This window comes from Scomber scombrus, chromosome 7, assembly GCF_963691925.1.
Source record: "Scomber scombrus chromosome 7, fScoSco1.1, whole genome shotgun sequence".
In the NCBI taxonomy this organism is placed as follows: Eukaryota; Metazoa; Chordata; class Actinopteri; order Scombriformes; family Scombridae; genus Scomber; species Scomber scombrus.
This window is the reverse complement of record NC_084976.1, coordinates 27,959,431-27,981,599: the sequence shown is the minus strand read 5'-3', so window position 1 is coordinate 27,981,599 and position 22,169 is coordinate 27,959,431. Positions and strand designations below refer to the sequence as shown.

General features: G+C 39.9%; 1 protein-coding gene across 1 annotated transcript in view; it reads left to right on the top strand.

Annotated features, from left to right (window-relative positions):
• The window catches only part of bbs9 (Bardet-Biedl syndrome 9), a 217,983-nt gene extending 199,308 nt beyond the window's left edge, over positions 1 to 18,675 (top strand). The window contains exon 22 of the mRNA XM_062423178.1: positions 18,308 to 18,675. Within this exon, the coding sequence (XP_062279162.1) occupies positions 18,308 to 18,675 (368 nt within the window). The remainder of the gene's footprint in view (positions 1 to 18,307) is intronic.
• The last annotated feature ends 3,494 nt before the right edge of the window (positions 18,676 to 22,169 follow it).

Sequence of the window (22,169 nt, the reverse complement as noted above, 5' to 3'; positions counted from 1 at the left end):
TCGGCGTGTTTGTATGTTTGCGAAAGAGCGCCATGTGTTTTCATTCACAACTTTTCCGCCAGTTAATTCAGTGGAATGAATTATGTTTGTGCAGTAAATTTAGTGTGTTTTTCTATGTGTGTGTGTGTGCGTGTGTGTGTTTGTGTGTGTGTGTGTGTGTGTGTGGTTGAACTAATGATGGGTAAATCTGTTAGACATAAACCTGGCAGCTCTTAAACCACACACAATGCACACACATGCAGAGTGTGAGGGATCTCGTTATGCACGCTGTCAGTTTGTCATTTATTAGGAAACAAATATTGTGGTTTTTTTCAGCTACTTAGACATTTATACATAATGCAATAAAATGCTGACACATAGATTTGAATAATATGTGTAATATTTTGAATAAGTAAATATCCCAGCACCAATTTTAGTTCAAATTTCATGTGTTTTTGATTAAAATTTGATTTAATTTTCTCTTAAATTTGAATCACTGCTAACTAATTAACCCTTATGTCTCACTAAGGACATTTTTGACTTTTCATTTTGTTATTTTTTGTATAATTTGTGCTATGTTCATGCATATGGCAACAAATTCTCCATGGATATCCCTTTTAATAGATATTTTTTATTCCAATAAATCACTTATAATAGGTCTGTAAAACACTGTATAGACAAAAGTGTTCCTCTAAGACTCTTAAAGATAAAAATGTCCCCTTTAAAATCCATTAAAACTACATTTTTTGACCCTCCTGCCAAAACAATGACTCTTTCATGCATTCCTGTGTACTGGGCTGTCATTTTAGGGTCTGGGCTTCAAATGTAGGTTTGTTTTTTTCCCCCACCTTTCCAGAGTGTGGGTTAAATGAGGGCTGCAACAACTATTGCAGCCCTCTGATTATTGATTGATCTCATTTATTTTTTTAATTACCTGTTCAGGCTATAACATATCAGCGACTGGTAGAGAGATTAAATTGCTTGTTTCTTTGACCGTCTGTCAAATTTGAAGTTTACTATGATATAAAAGAAGAGAAAAGCAGCAAATCTTCACTCTAGACAAGCTGAAACCAGCAGTGACTTAAAAGAAGTGAATGATTAGTTGAATTTTGTTTTCATATGTTAATTCAGCCGTCAAAATAGAAATGATCCAATCAAAAGTAGAAGACTTTTTCTTTCTGGGTATTTGGAATAAATGGAGGAGGTCTAAAATATAAAGTCTCTTTTGTTTTTGCCGAGGGGGGGTCAGAAATATTTCTTCATAGTTTCCTCTCCTCCCGCTCTCTTTTCTTTTCCGTCAGAGATGTGGTGAGTTGAAATGTATCTTTGGCAGAGGTGGTGAAGAGGAGGAGGAGGATGAGGAGGAGGAGGAGGAATGGTGGCTGACCAAAGCGGAGCTAACTAACAGACACAGAGCCAGGACTGTTACAGGTCCTGGAGGAAGATGAACAGGTGTTCACTGAGAGAGAGAGAGAGAGAGAGAGAGAGAGAGAGAGAGAGAGAGAGAGAGGAGAGAGAGAGAGAGAGAGAGAGAGAGAGAGAGAGAGAGAGAGAGAGAGAGAGAGAGAGAGAGAGAGAGAGAGAGAGAGAGAGAGAGAGAGAGAGAGAGAGAGAGAGAGAGAGAGAGAAAAAAAATGGGAGGAATGGTGAGAGGAAGAGAAGAGAAATAAGAGAGTCTAGAAAGTAAGAAATAAAGGAAAAGGGAGTAATGTTGGATGGAGGAAAGGGAAGGATAAGGAGGGAAAGTTGAGATGAGAAAAAATGAATTTATGAGAGAAACTGCGAATAAAAAAGAAGGAAAAGCAGATGAGACACTAAAGGTTATGATGAGTAGAGAAAGAAGAGAAACACTACTACTTATTTAAGATGAGAGTCAGTTTGAACGACTCACTTTTCTTTTCTCATTTGTAAACATGACAAAAATGCAAAAAAAGACAAAATCATTCAGTATTTTCTGTCTGTGAATTTATAGCTGGGATAAACCTCAAAGGCTAAAAAAGATGCGTTTGTAGGTTTCAAGGCAATAAATATTTAGATTTACGCATAAAGTATTAAATTAAGACATTTGCCCTGCTTAACAACAACCACTTAAATTATTATGCAGATATTTAATTCATCAAATTACAACAAAAGTATTTTTTAATGGCTGCAAAATGAGGAAAATGCAGTTACAATTACATAAAACTGGCAACTCTGAAATGTATGAATGAGTATCAATAACTGTCAAATACAACTTATTCGTCAAATCAGATAGATCCTGATATAAATCATAATTTTGCATATTTTTTTCATTTACTTTCTGCTACTTATGTCACAATGCAATGCTACACATGTCACATGACTACAGCTGATGGCGAAATATTGATCTTTTCTTCTATTTCCTCCTATATAAACTATTTAGTGTCTGTTATTCCGCTCATAGTGATTGAGTGAGAGAGAAAGTGACTTCAGTGCTTCTCAATCTTTCTGTCGTATCACATGACCTTCATCAGCAGGAAATGTAAAATGTTGAATGTATACTTCTGGCAGTTTCTAACTTCTCAACGGTCCCCAGAACAGTCACTAAACAAGCCTTTGTGGTGAGAGTATTTTGTCAGCTGCTGTTTCCGAGGTCAAGAATTGAATCCCGAAATCTCGACGTTCACATTTATGTTTTCCGTCGTCTATAGCAACGGCGCTCTGACGATTCAAAAACCTCAAAAATCATACTTCCCATGTCGCACATACGACCGCACCAGTGCCGTTTGCTGGCAGCGAGTTAGAAAAAGGCCTATTTTAAAAAATGTGAGTTTACCTTATTTAACACTGTGTGTGTAGTAACTGTGTTTTAATCTGACACCTGAGCGTCTCGGTTACATGTAATTCGTAGGTACTTATGTGGTTTTGTGTACATGCGGTCATGTATACCTGTATGTGTGTGTGTGTGTGTGTGTGTGTACAGTGCGGTGTCCCTCAGCTCCTCGGGGGTCTTGTTGCTTGGTTTCAGAGGTTGGAGCGTGTGTGTGTGTTTGTGTGTGTGTGTGTGTGTGTGTGTATGTGTGTGTGTGTGTGTGCAGGGTTTCCCCCAGCAGGGTGCTCCGTCTGTGGCTTGCCAGTCTGGGTGTTGCCCCTTCCTCCCTCCGCTCCGCATGAGCGACAAGGAAAACACCCAGCGCCCTGAAAAATATGAAAAGGTCTGAAAATATCTGCAAATATTTTTATAATTGGCTTCACGGACAGCCGAGGTCACACGGCCCCCGTCGGCTCTGCTCTTTTCATTTCTATTTCACATGTTCACCGATGCTGTCGTCCAGGATGAGCTGTAAGCTGAGGTTTCAACTGGCCACCAGAAGGCTTCAAAATTAATGACTGGGGAAAAACCATCTCTTTAAGTGGTAGATGGACAGATAAATGGACTAATTCAGTGTAATGTCACAGAACGGCACACAAACCAAAGTCACTGGAAACATTTTTTTTTCTTCGTCATCGTGCCTCTAAATACAATAAAGACACTGTCATCTGTGAAAGTTAAAACAATGCTGCTTATTTGACGTAAGGGGTATCTGTGTTTGTCTTTCTGTCTGTTCTCTCATGCACTCTAATAACCTGCTTACTGTAAATCCATGTACATATGCAGCAGATTAGAAGCCATGTTGGACTTATTTTCTCTGATTTTAACCTTATTAGTGATAGAAGATGCAACACAGTGTTCACTTTTTAAAGCTTTATTTAAGAAACTCATCATTAAAAAACACACTTTTAACTAATAATAAAGAAACACAATATGAAGAAATTGCTCATCATACATGACAAAAAACTATTTGAAGAATGAATAAGATGCTACTGCAGAGACTTTAAACATTATTGACTTAATTGACTTGATTCAATTGGTAATTGATCTCAATGTGTCTTTATACGAAAATACATCAAACAAAAAACCTTGACATTTGGAGTAAACTTGGAAAATTGTGATTAATGTATGTGAAATGTGCCTAATAATATAACCAAATTAATCATATAAAATATAAATAAGCAACAATATCTGTATTTCTTAGCTTTATACTTCATACTGTAACCTATATCCTCCAGTTAATATTTCTTTAAATCTTATCAAAACTTCAGGGAAAACTCACAATTATACAATAAATCTACTATAAATGACATTTATTCTTTCTTGCAAAAAGTCCACATGTATCTATGTCAATATTTCTTCCAGTCATACAGTTTATTGGGCAAATTTGAGAAGGATTTTTAAGTGAATGTCTTTAACTTTAAAGGTTATGCAGAGTTTAAATAGTGTAAACCAAGCACAGAGTAAATGTTTTAATATTTTAAATGTGAAACATGAATACCAGGAACCAAGTTGTAAGACAGACGTGATCTGAGATTATCATTATGGATGATAATCGGATAATATAATCTTTGTTAAAAATGAATTAATTATAATAAGTACCAAGAACCAATGTAGAGAAAAGGTTCAGCGCTTCATACTGTAAGTGAGCAGACTGGACTTAAATGTCCATTGTGTTGCTCAAAAGCACTTCAGAAAGCAGAGAAAGAGTAACTGTTAACGGACACGTCAGCTATATTTAAATACTCAAACCTGACGGATGATTTCTGCAACCGCAATATATTATTTTCATTTCGGGGGTTTTTACGAGCAGAGAGAGAGCTCGTGTTTCATCGAACGTCTGTGAGAGCCTAAACGTTCGTGGGTGTGTATGTGTGTGTGTGTGTGTGTGTGTGTGTGTGTGTGTGTGTGTGTGTGTGTGTGTGTGTGTGTGTGTGTGTGTGTGTGTGTGTGTGTGTGTGTGTGTGTGTGTGTGTGTGTGTGTGTGTGTGTGTGTGTGTGAGAGAGTGATGCTGGCAGATCATTTGTGGCTCAACCAGACTAAAAATCCAGCCATCTACACACAGGTTATATTTTTAACAAAAGCATACTGGGCATATTTTGGTGGGTGTGCGATGCAGAGGGATTCCTGTAAAAACCAGGCAAAATAATGTTTGTTAAGCTGCGTGTGTGTGTGTGTGTGTGTGTGTGAGTGGGTGTGTGTGTGTGTGTGTGTTTGTGTGTGTGTGTGTGTGTGTGTGTGTGTGTGTGTGTGTGTGTGTGTGTGTGTGTGTGTGTGTTGCCACGCTACATGAACATTAAAACACTTTCCAGGGATGGACTGTTGTGCTTCAGAGCAGAACATCGGGCAAAGACGCGCCAAATAAACACATACACACACACACTGTATTTATCTGCATTTTGTACACAGCGTGTGTGTGTATGTGTGTGCAAAGTGTGTACAGTCTTGTGCAGCATTGCCGTCGTGCCCCGTTTTGTGCATAAGAAGTAAAGTAATTTGACATGCGGTATGTGTATAGCTTAAAATTGAGTTTGCATGTGCATATCTGTGTGTGTAACTCACCCAGTGTTGTAAACGTCTCTCTCTGATGTGGCTGACTGTATTTAGGCAGAGTGCAGAGCGCGCTGAGGAAGTTGACGGAGGCGTGTATGTGTGTGTTTGTGTGTGTTTGTTTGAGTGTGTGTGTGGGTGTGTGTATGTGTGTGTGTGTGTGTGTGTGAGAGAGAAAGAAAGAAAGAAAGAAAGACAAATTTTATGTCACCACCAGACCTGGAACACTTCACGTCCTTTTGTAACGGGCCAAAACTTTGGTTCTTTTCGGACAGGCCACTGTATATTTTTCTGTACATTATGTATGTGCGTGTGTGTGTGTGTGTGCGTGTGTGTGTGTTGGTTAGTAGCAGGGCGTAGCTGAGCAGGGAGAAAATATCTTGGCCGACCACGGGAATGAACCCACCCACTATACCACACCCAGAGAGAAAGAGAGAGAGAGAGAGAGAGAGAGAGAGAGAGAGAGAGAGCGCAGTGGTCTCAGTCAACCTCTCTCTCTCTCTCTCTCTCTCTCTCTCTCTCTCTCTCCCTCCCTCTCTCCCCCTCTATCTTCAAATCTGCGTCTCTCACATAAGCTTTTCTCTCTTTTATTGTCTTATTTAAAATACATGAATTACCATCTTTTTCTCTGTCTCCGACCCCATTTACACTCTTTTATGTCTGGATGCATCTCCGTTATTTTTGTACTTTTTCCCATTTTCCTCTCCTCTCTTCACCTTTCTTGGGTTCAGATGGCTGATTGCATATCAATCGCTAATCTCCAAAGTGAACACATCTCTTTATCAAATTCATTCCCTTTGCAGAAAAATAATGTAGAAATCATTCTCATCCTCTGTTTACTGTCGCTTTCACCGAAAGAAACGATGAAATTTCAGAGTTTTTGAAAGTTCCTGCACACCAGAAGGTCCTGGGAAAACTAACGAATCCCACACACAGTGCATTATGTGAACTCACTTTAATAACACATCGTTTTGGTCGTCAGGTAAAATTCATGCAGACAAACAGCTGCCACTTTCACACAGGGAAATTCTTTGTGCATTAAAATTAAGGTCCGTGAGCTCCTCCAATACAAATAAATCACATATGTCAGTATGTAGCTTATAGTCTTTAAGGTTCGGGGTTAGGCTGAGGACTGAAACATTGTGTTATTAAAGTGAGTAAAGTGAAAATGACATTGTGAGTAAAAACAGGAGGTTTGTTGTTGACTTTAAAAAGAATCCTAATTAGGTTTCATGAAGGATTTGAAGGGATTCAGATTTTTAAAAGCGGATTCAGGACTGTATTCAGATTCAGTAAAACACTCTCCGAAGCCAAAACCTCTTCTGCTCTCCTCTTTGTATGAGCAACTTTTCTTTGGTTGACGAGGACGTTCCCCATCATCACTGTGAGTACCAGACTGCGATAATAACCAGTGTGTGTGAGCGTGTGTACGTGCCTGAATGCCCATTTGCACATAAATATCTGTTTTTCCTGAAAAGACAGTTTAGTGTGTCTGTGTGTGTGTGTGTGTGTGTGTGTGTGTAGTGCTTCATGGGTGGTGTAGCACAAGACTGAGTCCTAGCTGAGCTGTCAGTGGTCTGCACACACACACACACACAGTGATGGGCAGGACTGTTGTGCTTCAACAGCACATTCCTCTCCAAGAATAGTATTAAATACTGCCTGTCCAGCCACTGTCAAACTTTCTCTCTCTCTCTCTCACACACACACACACACACACACACACACACACACACACACACACACACACACACACACACACACACACACACACACACACACACACACACTTACAAACCTCATGGCATTGATCAATTTTGGGAATTTCTCATGTTTAAGTCCTGTTAGATACAATTTTGATTATTTTGTTAAACCCATTCCCCTCTTCCTTATCTACTTTCTTCGTAGGCGTTTCCTACATTTCCCAGAATGCCGTTCAGAAGCCATCAGGGAGAGTTTAATTCATAGAGAAAGTGACAGTGGTCTGTATTTTGCACGATGGAGTAAAGGTCACTATAGCAGAAGATGTGTCCCTTCTGTTGTAGCAGTCTTGCTTGTGTGTGTGTGTGTGTGTGTGTGTGTGTGTGTGTGTGTGTGTGTGTGTGTGTGTGTGTGTGTGTGTGTGTGTGTGTGTGTGTGTGTGTGTGTGTGTGTGTGTGTGTGTGTGTGTGTGTGTGTGCGTGTGTGCGTGTGCGTGGTTGTACATAAAAGTAGATGTTTGGTACTTTCTTGAGGTGCCTCAGTGTCTAATGAAGAGCCACTTTGGGCCCTGAATGTACTTTTTCTTCATTTCAATTGTTGGAAAAATCAGAATAAATGAATGACGAGGACTGCTGCTTTCAGATGCTTCGACACAGGTGTACCATGTGATATAACTATGTAAATATGTTTTCATCCTCTGTGACATGTGACTGCAAACCAGTACAAAGTTATTCTGGGTGTTTTTGTCCTTTTATGAAACTGGTGTGTGTGTGAGGGACATTTTTTGATCTTTCCTTCCTCGTGGATAGTGTAAAACAATGCTGTTGAGCCCTTTTAAGTCTGTTGCGTGTATGTGTGTTCGTGTGTGTTTGTGTGTGCGTGTGTGTTCGTGTGTTCCCCTCTCTGTCACACACTCTGTTAATTCCCACGCTGTCGACCACACAGCTTTGTTTTTAGACTTAATATAATAGTGTTGTGTCCTGTTCGACTGCCTTGTCTGGACCACATGAACACACACACACACACACACATACACACACACACACTTACAAAGAGAGAAAGGCACATATGATCCCAGCAGGCATACATAGTCACAAATACACACTTCTAGACACGCACTACACCACAGATGCCATCAGTCAGTCTTTGGCAGATTCTCTTGCTCTCTTTCTCACACACACACACACACACACACACACACACACACACACACACACACACACACACACTCACACACACACACACACACACACACACACACACTATGGAGTGGATTCTGTAAATCAGCAGGCTTCAGCTGCAGTCTCCTGCATGCTGATTGGTCGGAATGCGGGCGATCTGTGCGGCCGCCTCTATTTTGACTACGGCTGCCTGCAGATGAATGCAGCGCCGTGATCCGCCGCTAACACACGAACCCGAGCGGAACATGTGGGCTTTGAACGCTGCTCAGATAGTGTCGCTCTCCTTATCTAATCGACACGCTGACTTTTGTTGCTGTGGTTTTTGTTTTTGTTCGACGAGGACGACAAACAAGTGTTGCCCTCTAAACTCCAGTGTGAGATGAAGAGGCTCGATATGTTGAAAACAGAGGGTCGAGGATGGAGTGAGTGCTGCAGGACCATTGTGGTCCAAAGATAATTTAGTGGTAGAAAACATGTCAGGTGGGTAGAGGGGGGGGGGGGGGGGGTATTCAGTTATGTAACCTCACTGCTAGATGCCACTAAATCCTGCACACTGGTCCTTTAAGAGCAATTGAATCTGTTGCACCTCATCTTTTGGAAACCTGTATCCCTGAAAGAGAGGATAGACTGGATTTAGCTGGATTGGTTCTGTATGATTTGTCTGTTTCCTTAATTGATTCCTGTTTGATTACATTTAAATTGAACATACCCACAGATCAGTAAGAAGGTAAGGAATGACTCTGTGGTTTCTCTATAAAATATAATGACATTAAAAACATTTAACATCAGCAGAAAAACACAGTCTTAGTTCTCCCTTCTTGCATATTGACTCAGAGCTCACATCAAAGCACATTTTTATCAATTGAAGTGCCAAGGTACCCGTAGCACATGATATATGTTGTAATACCTGCATGTATACACAGTGTATATCCAGATTGAAGAATCTTCCATATACCTACCCAACCAATGCCAAAAAAAAAAGGAACCTGTAAACAAATAAAATGTGACTTTAGCAAACTCAAATCTACTCCTATAAAAAGTTATTTCCTGCCATTCACAGAAACAGTCAAACAAGAAATCATTCTTTCACAATCTCATCCAAAGTTAGCTGTACAAGGCAGCACATGCAGATGGGGTACGACACCTACACCTATTGTTTTCCATGTGAACCCACCTTCTGGCATCATTATAGTTTGACGTAGAAAAGCAGCAATTTTCATTCTGGCTACTGAACCCAATAACTGAGTAGTAGACTTTTATTACATTCTGATCATTTAAACATCACAAAACAGTCAGTAAAAGTATAATTAAGAATTGCCTTTTTAAATAATTTTTCTATGGAAATATAAATTATTAGAAGCTTGTAGTCGAGTTAGATACTCCATCCATTCAATAAAACCTCATATCCTGTTCGGTTTCAGCTCGAGTCTATCTCAACACATGCTGGGAAAGAGGCAGGGCTCATCCTGCACAGGTCTCTAATCTGACGCAGACATTACATATAAACAGACAAACAAACACTTTCACATGTAAAGGCAGTTCAGAGTTTCTTATTCACCTAAGCTGCATGTGCCGGGACTCTGGGAGGAAGCATTCACAGACATCTTCATGTGACAGTAACTATCTGACACTTATCAATAAGTTTAACATCTAAAAGAATGTGTATTGTAAAGTGTAGGAAGTAAACTGAGAATAACTGAACTAGAAATGTACATAAATATAAGTTCTTGTGAAATGTAACATCATTTTTAACGAGATAACAGCAGCAGCAGCACACCGACTCAAGAGAAAGTCACTTCTTGCCCTTTTCTAGCCTCACGTCCACACGGGGAGTTGCCCAGTGCAACCGCCGAGCAGCTTCCCTGGGTGTTCGCTCAGCGTTACTCATTCACTTTTCCCATCCACAGTTTACCAGAGGATTTGTACTGGCAACCACGAAAACCCAATCCTGTGTAAATCATACACACACACACACACACACACACACACAAACTATTCCATGATTTAAAAACATAAAATAAAAAAAAACCTATTCATACAGTTGAGGTGAAGATACCACAATGGACTAATAAACCATCTATGTTCAAATTAAAATGTACTAAAATGAATATGGAAAAATGAAAAAACCCAAAACTAAGGTTGAAGGAGACGCACAAATACCTCAGTTACCTAGAAACGACTAACAAACCACACAAGGGCATTCATGTCATTAAGCAAGGCAGCCTCTGCATGAGTGGGGTGATATTTTTCTTTCTTTCTTTCTTCCTTTCTTTCTTTCTGAAAAGCGTGTTTTTGAAAATGAAACACCTCCTGAGTAATTTGGGGTGAACAATAATATTATAATAGATTTATTCCCCTAAGGATCGTTCACCGGAGTCAATGATGTGCAACTTAGAGGAACTACATTACCCACGATTTCCTGTCGAGCTGATCCCATCCAGACGCGGCCGTAGCAGCGGCAGATTCACATGGGATTTTAAAAAATGGCTGGCGGACTGCGGTAAACCTGGCGAAAAACCACCAGGCGTTGTTTCCAGGTAGCTCCGGTCCCATGTGAAAAGAGCTTAACGTCACTTCGTTTCGTGGCTGCTGCTTCTCGGAGCGACGTGGAGCAGCGGCCTCTGCTCTGTTTAGTCTACAGACCTCCACTTTGTTAGTTTGTTGAAGTAGCAGACTGACAAGATGTGACCTGACCCCGTTAGATTTCCATACAGGAGGGAAGCTGCCATCTTGTCTTACAACGTCAATGTTTATCAACCTTAGCTACCGCTCCCTCGAGGACTCGGCTCTCACACACTCTTATTTCCTGCTTGGAGAGCCCCAAAAAAGAAAGAAAACCTGGGAGGGGACGACGGCTTTTTCATGGGAGCTGGAATACGGTCTTGACATATAAGTGCAGGGAAAGTTTTCACAGATCTGTTATTTCTGTTTTTATAGTAGTGTTATGCTACGCAGATCCAAGGTCCTACATGAGAACGAGCCGAATCGCTCCCATCAGACCTCATATTCATCACGACTTTCCTTTCATCAGCGTCTTAAGTAAGAGCTACCAATCCAAGACTATAAAAACAACCAAGAAACTCAACCTCTGATGACAAAAAAAGCCCTGACAACAGCTAAACCGACATCAATGAAGGCCAGTCAGTCACCATGAAGGATGCCAGTGAGGACAAGTGATCCAGAACGAGAGGCAGAGACACTCGAAGGGAAAATATTTTGACATCGGCCCTTCTATCGTCAAGCGTTTGAGGAGTAGAGAAAGCGCTGTGAGAATGAAAACTACTTAGATAACAGTGTTGAAGAATATTGCAGCTAATTATAAGATGCATGTAAAGTTGAGTGTGCGGGAGCTGTCCGTTCAGCACCACAAAACTACAACATCAGCGAAAATAAAATATAATTGTATCCAGATCTCAATGTGCTTTTTAGGCAGTAAGCGGTGGAAGAGGTCGGCAGCAGCAGCAAGAAAGCGACTCCTCTTTCAAGTTTGTGTCACAGCTCGTCGTGTAACCATGGCAACCACAGAAAGTCCAACGAAGGAAAAGATAGTCTGATGTCTGAGTTCTTTGATATACACCAGCAGAGAGCAAATATACTAATAGAGTAGAATAGTCTTAATTGTCATTGTACATGTAACAACAACATTGAAAGCAATCCTCATGGTATCATATAATAACATAATAATAAACAAGTGATAACCAAACATATCATAAACCAATATCATTTGTTGAACTCATTGTAAAGACATCAATCGTGAAGCCCTAAAAGAGACCAACTTGTGATTTGGGGTTTTATAAATAGGACTGAATTTATATATTTTTCTTTTTCTTACTGAGCTGTCACTGTTGCTTTCTTTACTACATTAATACATTTTTAAGACCATGTAATAGTGCCCAACCAATAAATCAGCCAGGCTTGTATGATGATTAATAATTAACAAGAAATTACAGTAAGAACACGACATGCCAAAGATATGTTTGAGGTATTATGTTTGACAGTTTTTCAATTATAAACCATGATCACACCTCTTTAAGAAGGTAATGTTTCACCTTAAAAATCGACTTATTTTGCAGATTATTCTATTTTTGTAAAGATAGACAAGTAAAAAAAAAAAAATGTATCCTGGATTGAATCGATTCGTTATTCTCAGAAAGTTCATTGACTGGAAACTTCACTCACCATACAGATCATTTTGGTTTTATCTGGAAGTTTGTTCTTTGTGCTCAAAGCTTTGAAACATGACAAATATGCCAAAATCTAGACAAATAAAACTGGAAGTATAATTACATTTTATATTTTTTGTGTGAACTAAACCTTTAACAGTGTCTGTGTAACATGGTGGATGATATAACACTCCAGACATTCCTCTACAATCTTGCTACGTTGATTTTATTTACTAAATCACAAAATAAAAACTATAATAAAAGCCTCAAATGACAAAGGGAGTCCGCTTACTTCACTGTTATGTTGTGCTTGTGATGTAAAAACAAGCCAAAGCGGCGAGGCCTGCTGACCTTTGACACGGAGCAGAACGAGGTTTGACCCGTGACTCAAATAATGATTTGTTTACCTGCCAAAACATCCATCAGAGCAGAGAGAGTCACATATCTCCCATCAGTGTTAATCTGACTGGACAGTATCGAGGTTAAAAACTGAACTCTGACACCAAACTGAGGAATTTGACCCAGGATCAGTTTCATGTTGAACTTAGACTCACACTGATGCTCAAACCAATTGTATGCTGATTTCCCAACCCTTGTTTTATTAAGAGAAAATCAACTAAAAAGCAAACAAAGTCATCCTATTTCACTTCCATATCTATATACATATATCATATCCATACTGAGAGCTGAGCAGTAAAACCACTCATCCAATGATTAGATTTTTTTTAAGGCAGTATTTTATTATACATGTATCAAAGATCCTTGATTCTGACACTTTATGTAAATATTTAACTTCTTATATTTCAGTATCATCCAATCTGTTTCAGAGCTTCTCTTCATCCACCAGAGCAGCATCAATATATGATGTAATCAGTCAAACCGCATCAGGCTGTCATGGCGGTCTAGTGTTTAAGACATGTAGCGTATTCTGTAACGTCCCTGGTGTCATTCCTCTTCCTGTCGCTCTCTCCTCTCATTTCTTGTTACTTCTGTCATCCAACATAGAATAAAAAGAAAATGCCCCTAAAATATTTTAAAGTAACTGTATCGTACGCATCAGATTAGAGGAAAACCACACAGCAAGGCTGATATCTGAAAGTGAGTAAAAAGGACGATGACAACCTGCATAAATCAGTTTAATACATAAAAAAAATCAAAAACATGAAAGTCTGTTTACAGGTGTTGTGGAGTTTGGCTGCTTAAGTTAAAAAAAAAAAAGCTTTTATAATTTTGTGTGAAATCTGATCTGTTGCCTCAAGTGATGTCACTTGAGTCAAGCTTCAGTTTGAAAATGAGAAAAGAAAATCTGGAGGTGTGGAGTTAGAAAACGTTTGCAGCTACTAGATGTACAGTTATATGAAATGAGTCAAGCTGCATTGTGGGTAATGTAGGCGCAAAGTTTCTGCCGGTTCTGCTGCATCAAATTTATTCCTTTATGAGTGAGTTGGACATTGTTAAAGGAATACATTAATACATCAAATCAGTACTCTTTTAAGAACTTGCAGTCATCATTAAGACTGAGGAAATACAAAAATAAAAATAAATGAGTGCAAAAGTAAGGTCCTAGGGCTGGGTATCAGTACCAACTAGTATTGAAACATCTCCCATCAAACGATAATCTGCAATCAATCATTTTTGCACCCAGAGCTAGAAAATATGACTCTTTGTACGGACCTGCTCACAGCCAATCAACACAAGTGTTCTTAGATTTAATGCGACGTGATTGGCCCAATGCCACAACAGCTACAACCTGTTTTTCTTGACATACATTATCTCCTATACAAGAGAGACCAGGCCCACATTACACCATAGAGTTTCTTACATAAAGTCACATCAAATCTAATATATAAAAGCTAAGTTATTAAAAGTTTTTAAAACATTTAAACAGTATAAAGCTTTGTGTTTGTGTGTATGTTTGATTCTCGGTGACCATAACTACTGCTGCACTGTTGTGTATTTTTAAATAATCAAATAAATTCACTCAGACTGTTACGATGCACACAATACACACACACACAAACACACACACACACAAACTGTCTCCTGCTATCTGTTGGCTCAGCTGCTGAGGACAGATCTGCGGACAGAGAAGAAGAAGTGTGTGTTTGGTGGTGACCAGACAGTTAGCATCCAGTCAGGATTAGACTGTCGCTGCAGGATTAACCCCATCACACACACACAGCCACCAACACACACACACACACACACAGCCACACACACACACACACAGCCACCAACACACACACACACACACATATAGAAGAGCACCTATTCACACACGTTTCCACGGCCTCTAAGACACACACACGCCAACGATGGGAGAAGACGTGAAAACGCAGACATGTATTTATATTCACTTCTAACTAATCTTCAGTTATACACACTTTTCTCTTCTTCTTCTTTTTTTACAAGTTCAACGCTTAGACACACCCAGAACCCAACGTTTCTTTCATGTCGGACTGTAAAACATCTGAAGGGTGTGTGTGTGTGTGTGAGAGAGAGAGAGAGAGAGAGAGAGCGATAGAAAGAGCATTTGCATGTCCATGTATAAATTTGCACTTTACACAGACAGTTTGCGGTCACCTATTTGTGTGGTTGTGCCTTTGCTGATGATTTGCTCTCACTTGTTCCGTATGTGCAGATATATTCAGTGTGTGTGTGTGTGTGTGTGTGTGTGTGTGTTTGCGCGTGTGTGTGTATGTGTGTACTCTCTGCTTGTATTTATGTGGCAGCTGTGCAGTCAGTCGAGGCTGTGTGAAACCCCTGCCCACATTTACGGCTACAGATTTGAGGTTGTGTGGTGTTATTTGGATTTATTTGCTGCTGGTTTGATGGGGAGAGAACTAAAGTTGAACATCTCATCTACATTAAAAAAGAATAATCCTGCATCTTTTTAACTTCTTGTGTCTGTCTGTCTGTCTGTCTGGTGCTTCGTTTCGCTTGTGAGGAGCAAACAATACTTCTAAATATAATGTTCATCATCTCTCTTAAATTAAAACTAAATGAGCTACAGTCATGTTAGTGTTGGGAATAAATGTGCCAATCTGAGATGTATTGTGATGGTGATTGACTATGTAAAGCAGTTCATTCATACCTATGTTCACTCAGGCCTACATTCCCACAGCACACATATGGCCGTTCCCTAATGCACATAACGCGCTGTTGACCTCCCTTAACCCTTCATTTTTGGAGGAACATAGACACACGCCCCATTCATACAAATGAGATGCTGCTTCAAGACAAAACACTGTTGCAAATGTCTCAATGTGCATCAAATCCTTTAAAAAAATGTCTCATCTAGGACTTGATATTAACCTCAGTTCTGTTTGGGAACCCATCAAAATGTGTTCTTAGCATGAAGTCCATCAAACTTAAAACACTCTTCTCCAGTCTATCATGTTTTATTCACCATAAAGTATGAATGAAATGTCTATTGCAGAAGTGTTCTGCATTATATGTGATATATTTTAATGGACTTGCATTGAGAACATTGTAGAAAAGCAAAAAATAGTTCCCTAGCATCAAGAGTCGAATTTGACACCCTGAAACTTTCCTTTATTAAAACTGATATTGTGGATTCATCTTATTTACTAATTGAACCATCAAGGGTTGAAATAAACAAAAACGTATAGAGCAAAATACAAAATAGAATAGAAAAATGTCACTGAGCAACTTGTATTATAAGAACAAAAATGTCAGACCTATTTCAGCTAGAGGCTCTCGTCTGCCTGCCACACACACACACACACACACATACACACACTCTCCCTCTCTCTCTAAGCCGTAGACGATGAGCCGTCTGATTAGAAGTTCTCTCTGGAGTCAGTGAACACACACACACACTTTTATAGAGCAGCCTACAGTCTCCATACACAGACAAATTCACACGTGTAGACACATGCAGACACTTTTAGGACTCTTCTCGGTCTACAGTCTCCACACACACACACACACACACACACACACACACACACACACACACACACACACACACACACACACACATACACACACAGTGAGATACCAGGCTGTAGTCTCCAGTCTCTAAACCCTCTTCGTTCTCACAGAGATAAGAAGTGCGTCTCATTGTTGGCAGACAACAGTCACGTTATCATCTTATCACATAGCCAGTCCAATCTGGAGGAGGCGGGGTTGCAGAGTGTGTGTGTGTGTGTGTGTGTGTGTGTGTGTTGGTGCAGGGGTGGGGTGGAGGGTGGGGGGGTGTACTTTAGTTAAGTAGGGGTCCTTTGTCATGCAACAGGTGCCGTTGTCGCTCAATTTGTCTTGATGCTAAAGACCTTTGAAGAACAAAAACGCAGCTGACGGCGCAGACGTCCGTTAATCCACGTTCTCACTTCTGATGAACTGACTCACAATGTGACGACCCATCTGAAGTCGTAGTTTGTTAAAGGCAACAAGTGGCTCGTTAACATTTCCACCGCAAACCCCCCCCCCCACCCTCTCCTACTCCATCTAGTGCAGTCTGTCTTTGAGAGAACCAGAGAACGACCACACCACCACACACTAATCCAGTTAAATGCTTCTTTTTTCTCTTCATTTCGGCTCTCCATCTAGATTAAAACGGAGCGTTTCCTACTTGGCGTACAGATTAAACAGCTGTTGAAAAATGAGATTTGTTCCAGTAAAGTTAAGATAACCTTCAGCGGCTTCTAGCTTTCTCTGTGATTGATCGGTTTAAATGTCACTATATCCAAATACACAGTAGTTTTATTGTTTCTGAAATGTATGAGAGGATGAAGAGATTTAGTCATTTAATGCTGCTCAGGTGTTTCTCTGTCAACAGAGGTCTTTACTAAAGTAGCCTAGTGTGGATTTATGTCGTTTTTTACACTAAAAACAGCATTTAAGTGGTAAAGTGTAGATGTAGTCTGAGAAAATGTCCACATAAACCAGACAGCATCAGACAGCAGAGTGTAAGATAGTGATTTGATCCCAGCTAATAAGTATTACCTGTTAACCAGCAGCACTCATTCATATTTAAAATGAGAAATTACAGCCTGACTGTGTCTGGGCGAGGTCACGTCATTGTTTTATAAAAGCTCTGTTTTCCACACATAGAGGCTAAAATGCATTTAAAAGATGTATCCACTGAACATGGTGAATGTTGAGAAAATCCAAATTGGAGAAAAAAGATATTAAAAGATATTTAAATGTAGCTCAATGTGGACATACCCTCAATCTTTATACTGATGCATTTAAGATTGTAGCAAGTAGGCAAATTGTATTTATATAGCACTACAAATACATCTGATATAGGCTACTCATAGTGTTGTCTTGTGTGTGTTTCCTACCTGGTTGTCTATACTTAATTATTTAATTAATTGTATCAGAAATCTTTCAGTTTTGAGCTATAACAACATCAGCATGACCTGTTCAAAATGCGACCACACTACATCAGGAAAAGCATAATTTTATCTCTTTTTTCTGACAATCTGAACACATGGAGTACACACCAGACAGCTGAGGGTTTTAGTGAACACAGTCTCCAGATTGGATGAATGTGAAATCGCTGGTGTTGCATTTCAGTGTGCATGATGATGATGACCAACGGCTCAGACGTACCTCTCTGAGATTCGTCACTTTTGAAGACCCACGTAGGCGATCACACAGCAGAAGAATTGACCTTTTATCATGTTTATGTCTCAAAATAGTGATTTATGAACCACAATCAATCACTGTTTTATGTCTGTTCAGTTGTCTTGACACCAAAAACTGAAAAATACTGAATGTAACCATCTGAAACTGTGCGCTGTCTGATCCTGCTCCAAAGGAGGTGATGATACAATTAGAGATTAAGTTGTGTGTAGAGGTGTGTGTGTGTATGTGTGTGTGTGTGTGTGTGTGTGTTAATTATCTCTTTCTTTCTCTTTTTCTCATTCAGATAAAGACTCCAAAGAGAAGAAGGAGGTGTCCAAGGAGCCGTCCGAGTCTTCCGTGAAAGAAGAAGCCGGAGGCGCAGGAGAAACCGTCAAGGAGGCGAAAAAAGAGAAGAAGGAGTCATCCAAGGAGAAAAAGGAGTCCAAGTCAAGCAAAGAGCCCAAAGACGAGGCGAAGAAAGAGTCCAAGAAGGAATCCTCCTCCACCTCGTCCTCCTCCAAGGAGAAAAAGGAGTCATCGAAGGAGAAGAAGAAGGACAAAGAGAAAGAAGGGAAGGAGACGGGCAAGGAGTCGGGGGACAAGAAAGTGGCCAAGAAGTCGTCGGTAAAAGTGAAAGAGAAGAAGAAGGAGACGGAGGCTGCGGAGGCCTGAACAGTGCAATAAACTCACATGATATGCACACACACACACACACACACACACACACACACACACACACACACACACACACACACACACACACACACACACATAAATATAAATGTATGTACAGTATATACAGTGTACATGTAGACATATACAGGCGCCATAACTCCACAGCACACATTCACATATGCAGTCTATATATATGAATACATGTAAATACACTCAAGGACACATATCTTAGTAGCAGAGCAGTTTCCTCCCAGATATGTATTTACACACACACACACACACACACACACACTTGCTACGTCTCCGAGCTGCTGCTGCTGATGAACCACAGCACATCCAGTAGTTTTCTGTGGTGAGGTCTGAGCCCACGGAGAGCGAGGAAGAAGTCGATATCCTCCTCCTCCTCCTCCTTTTCTCCTCTCCTCAGATATTTTGCTGACTCTCCCCTTCCGTCCTCTTCCTCCTCCTCATCTTCTTCTTCTTCGTCTAGCCCTCAGCAGCAGTTTGAACCCACAGCCCTGCGCCTCCCTTAATCCCAGTCAGGCCCCAAACCGCCCCGCCCGCCCACGCACGCTTCTGGATGTGACGTCAGACCCGCCCTCTCGCCCCCTCGCGTGGCACCGGGCCTCGCCAGAGCCTCCCCCGCCTCGCCTCTAAGAATAAACCGCCGTGTCCAGCTTGCCCCGCTGCTTCCGGGTAAATTAAGGCCACATCCTACAACCACTACCACCACCTCCCCCCCTCTGAGCTCCTACAGGCAGTTTTCGTTTGTTAAATTTGGGACAGTCAAGGAGACGCGGCCGCTGATGGACACATATTTGGCGCAGCGGATAAGGTGGAACCTGAGACTGTTTTTTTTGTACAGTGGAAACCATCAGGGAGTTTCTGGACAATAAAAAACAAACAACAAGGTGGTAATCAAGGAGGAGAGAAAAGAGAGAGAGAGAAAGAGAGAGAGAGAGAACTTCACCTCATCTTGAAGAACATTATGAGGGATGATCGGACATTTAACGCACTCTTAGGCTCTCTTGAAACGCTTAAAACGATACGACACCAGAAGATACAGAAACACAGCTACTGGTGCAAGAATAGTCTATTACACCTACAACAGAAGGTTCTAAAGGATGTTAAAGGGGTGGATCACTCAAATTAAAGCAGAGAAATAAATGTTCTACTACTTCTAGTGGTATCTTCCTATGTGGATCGTTTTTGGTTGATTTGTGCAGATTCTGAGCAGCGAGTATAGAAAAGTGTCAAATACTGAAAAGACCAAATATCAGACTTGTGGTTTAGTAATTGTTTCATCTGATATTCATACCGAACATTTTTTTTAAAAAGGAGTTTGGCTGCTTCTTCAAGGATTTAATGGTTCAAAGACCCTTTTTATCATCTCATCACAGTTACATTTATACTTTTAAGTTTCAAATGCTGCCTTTGAGACATGAGATTGCGATTCCTGGGTAAAAAGGTAGCGTAAATGCGTCTTCATCTTCTTTTTTTAATAGAAAAAAATGGATTTGGAAATAGTCTTATCGACATTAATACGGAAAAAATTGAGCTCTAATTCAAGAGATTTCTGGCTCATTACACTGTAGATGAACGGACAGGACGGTATTTATAAAGTTAAAGAACAACAGAAACAGTCCACCATGTTGACAGGTTTGTAAGAGACCATTTAATCTGTTAATCTGTAATCTTTTGTGATGTTTGGAAACAGAACTGTAAAAGACTGATACCTCAAAAACTGGACAAATGAAATCTAAATGATCTGCATGCCTAGATACCACTTAGAGGGATGTGAGAAGAACAATATTACTCAGTAGGTGAAGCAGCCTGTTTCATGAATATGTTATAAAGAATATAAAGTAAAAGAAAGATAAAGTAATTGCAGAGTATGTTTATAGAGGTTTTGTTTGTACACGCAGAATGTGAAAACAACTTTATTAATAAGCTTGAAAATGAATCAGGAGCATTAAAATGAATCCAGATGTCCCAATTTCATCATCTGAGATAAAGTCATCATTGTTTGTTGGCTTCAAAATGATCAACGGCACAAAATTGGGACACATTTTTAGTCACAAATAAACATTGTTGAACAGTTTTAAATATTAAATGGTGTAGATGTGATTAGGAGCTCACACACAAACAACGCACAAAGAAGTTTAGGAGCTTTAAGGTGTTTTTTTTTGTTTTTTTTAAACTCCAGACTTGAAGCTTATAGACTTCAGCCATAGATCTTGTGCCAGCGTTACGGACGACAATCCCGGCAGCTCTGCTCTGCACCTCAGTCCTGCTCCATGTTCAGCCTCAGACCTTCTGTCCACTGGGAAACTTTTAGCTTGTTTTTTTGTAGCTTGTATTGTGTCAACGAGGCTCTTGTTTGAAGCGCTTCTTTCTCATGTGACCAAAAAACCTGATCTAGTTTAGCTTTTTTTCGTGTTTTTAATGTTTAAATACTCATCACGCCATAGTTAGAGCTGTGATAATGGAGGATAGCGATGTTCCAGAGGTTCCCATTGGACACAAGGCACCACATGTTACTCTGTCAGAATACCTTGAATGTTTGTAACATAGAGTAGATTTTGTACTGTTGTATTAGCCGTTCAGACGTACCAGGCTCCTGTTCTGAGTCTGCTTCTTTAGCCACTATTCATTCCCAAAAAAAACACGTCCTGCACTCATAAAAAGATATTGATTACTGTGCAGCTTCAAGAAGATCCACCGACTGAGAGGTTGGAGAATGAAACTTTATTTATGGAATATTTAGTAATAAAAGTAAACTACTGTAAGTTGTCATTTTGTTTGTTGTGAGAGTTATTTGGGAAAAGTTACTACTACGTATTTTCTCGTCTGTCTGTGTTCAGTTTGTGTGAATGGAAACGATGCAAAAGAAGTTTAAGCTCCTTCCAGGTTGAAAGTTACCTGATGAGTTCGGCACTGGGTCATCTTCCTCCTGCAACGATGCTGAAGATGTGAGTAGATGTAATAAACTAACTGTGTTGGTAAGAATGAGTGTCATATCAACACGCTGTCTGGTTTTGGTTTATTTGGATGTTTGTAAAATAAAAGTCAGAGAAAAATAGTAAAATTTAAATAAAACATGCGGGTAAGGTAGACACCTACTATGGGCTTCTTAAAACCTCTCCTATAAGAGATAAAACACAATAATATCAAAGTAGAAAATATCAAAATAAACATAAATATCATTAACTTAATTAATATCACATACAAACATTGCAAAATAAAACAAAGTACTTGTACATGTGTCTTAATGCCACCTTGATCTCCTAGAAGTATTGTTTTATACCTTTAATTAAAACAGCAAATATGTTTTGCAGGAAATTGAATGCTGGCTTTCTCTCAACATAATGGGAAAATGTTTATTTGCATATTTGGCAAGCTGCAAAAATGTTGCAAAATACTGAAATATAAGTAAATGTTCATTGACAACGAAGCTCTTTTTTCCCGCCAAATTACCTGATCTTGCAGTA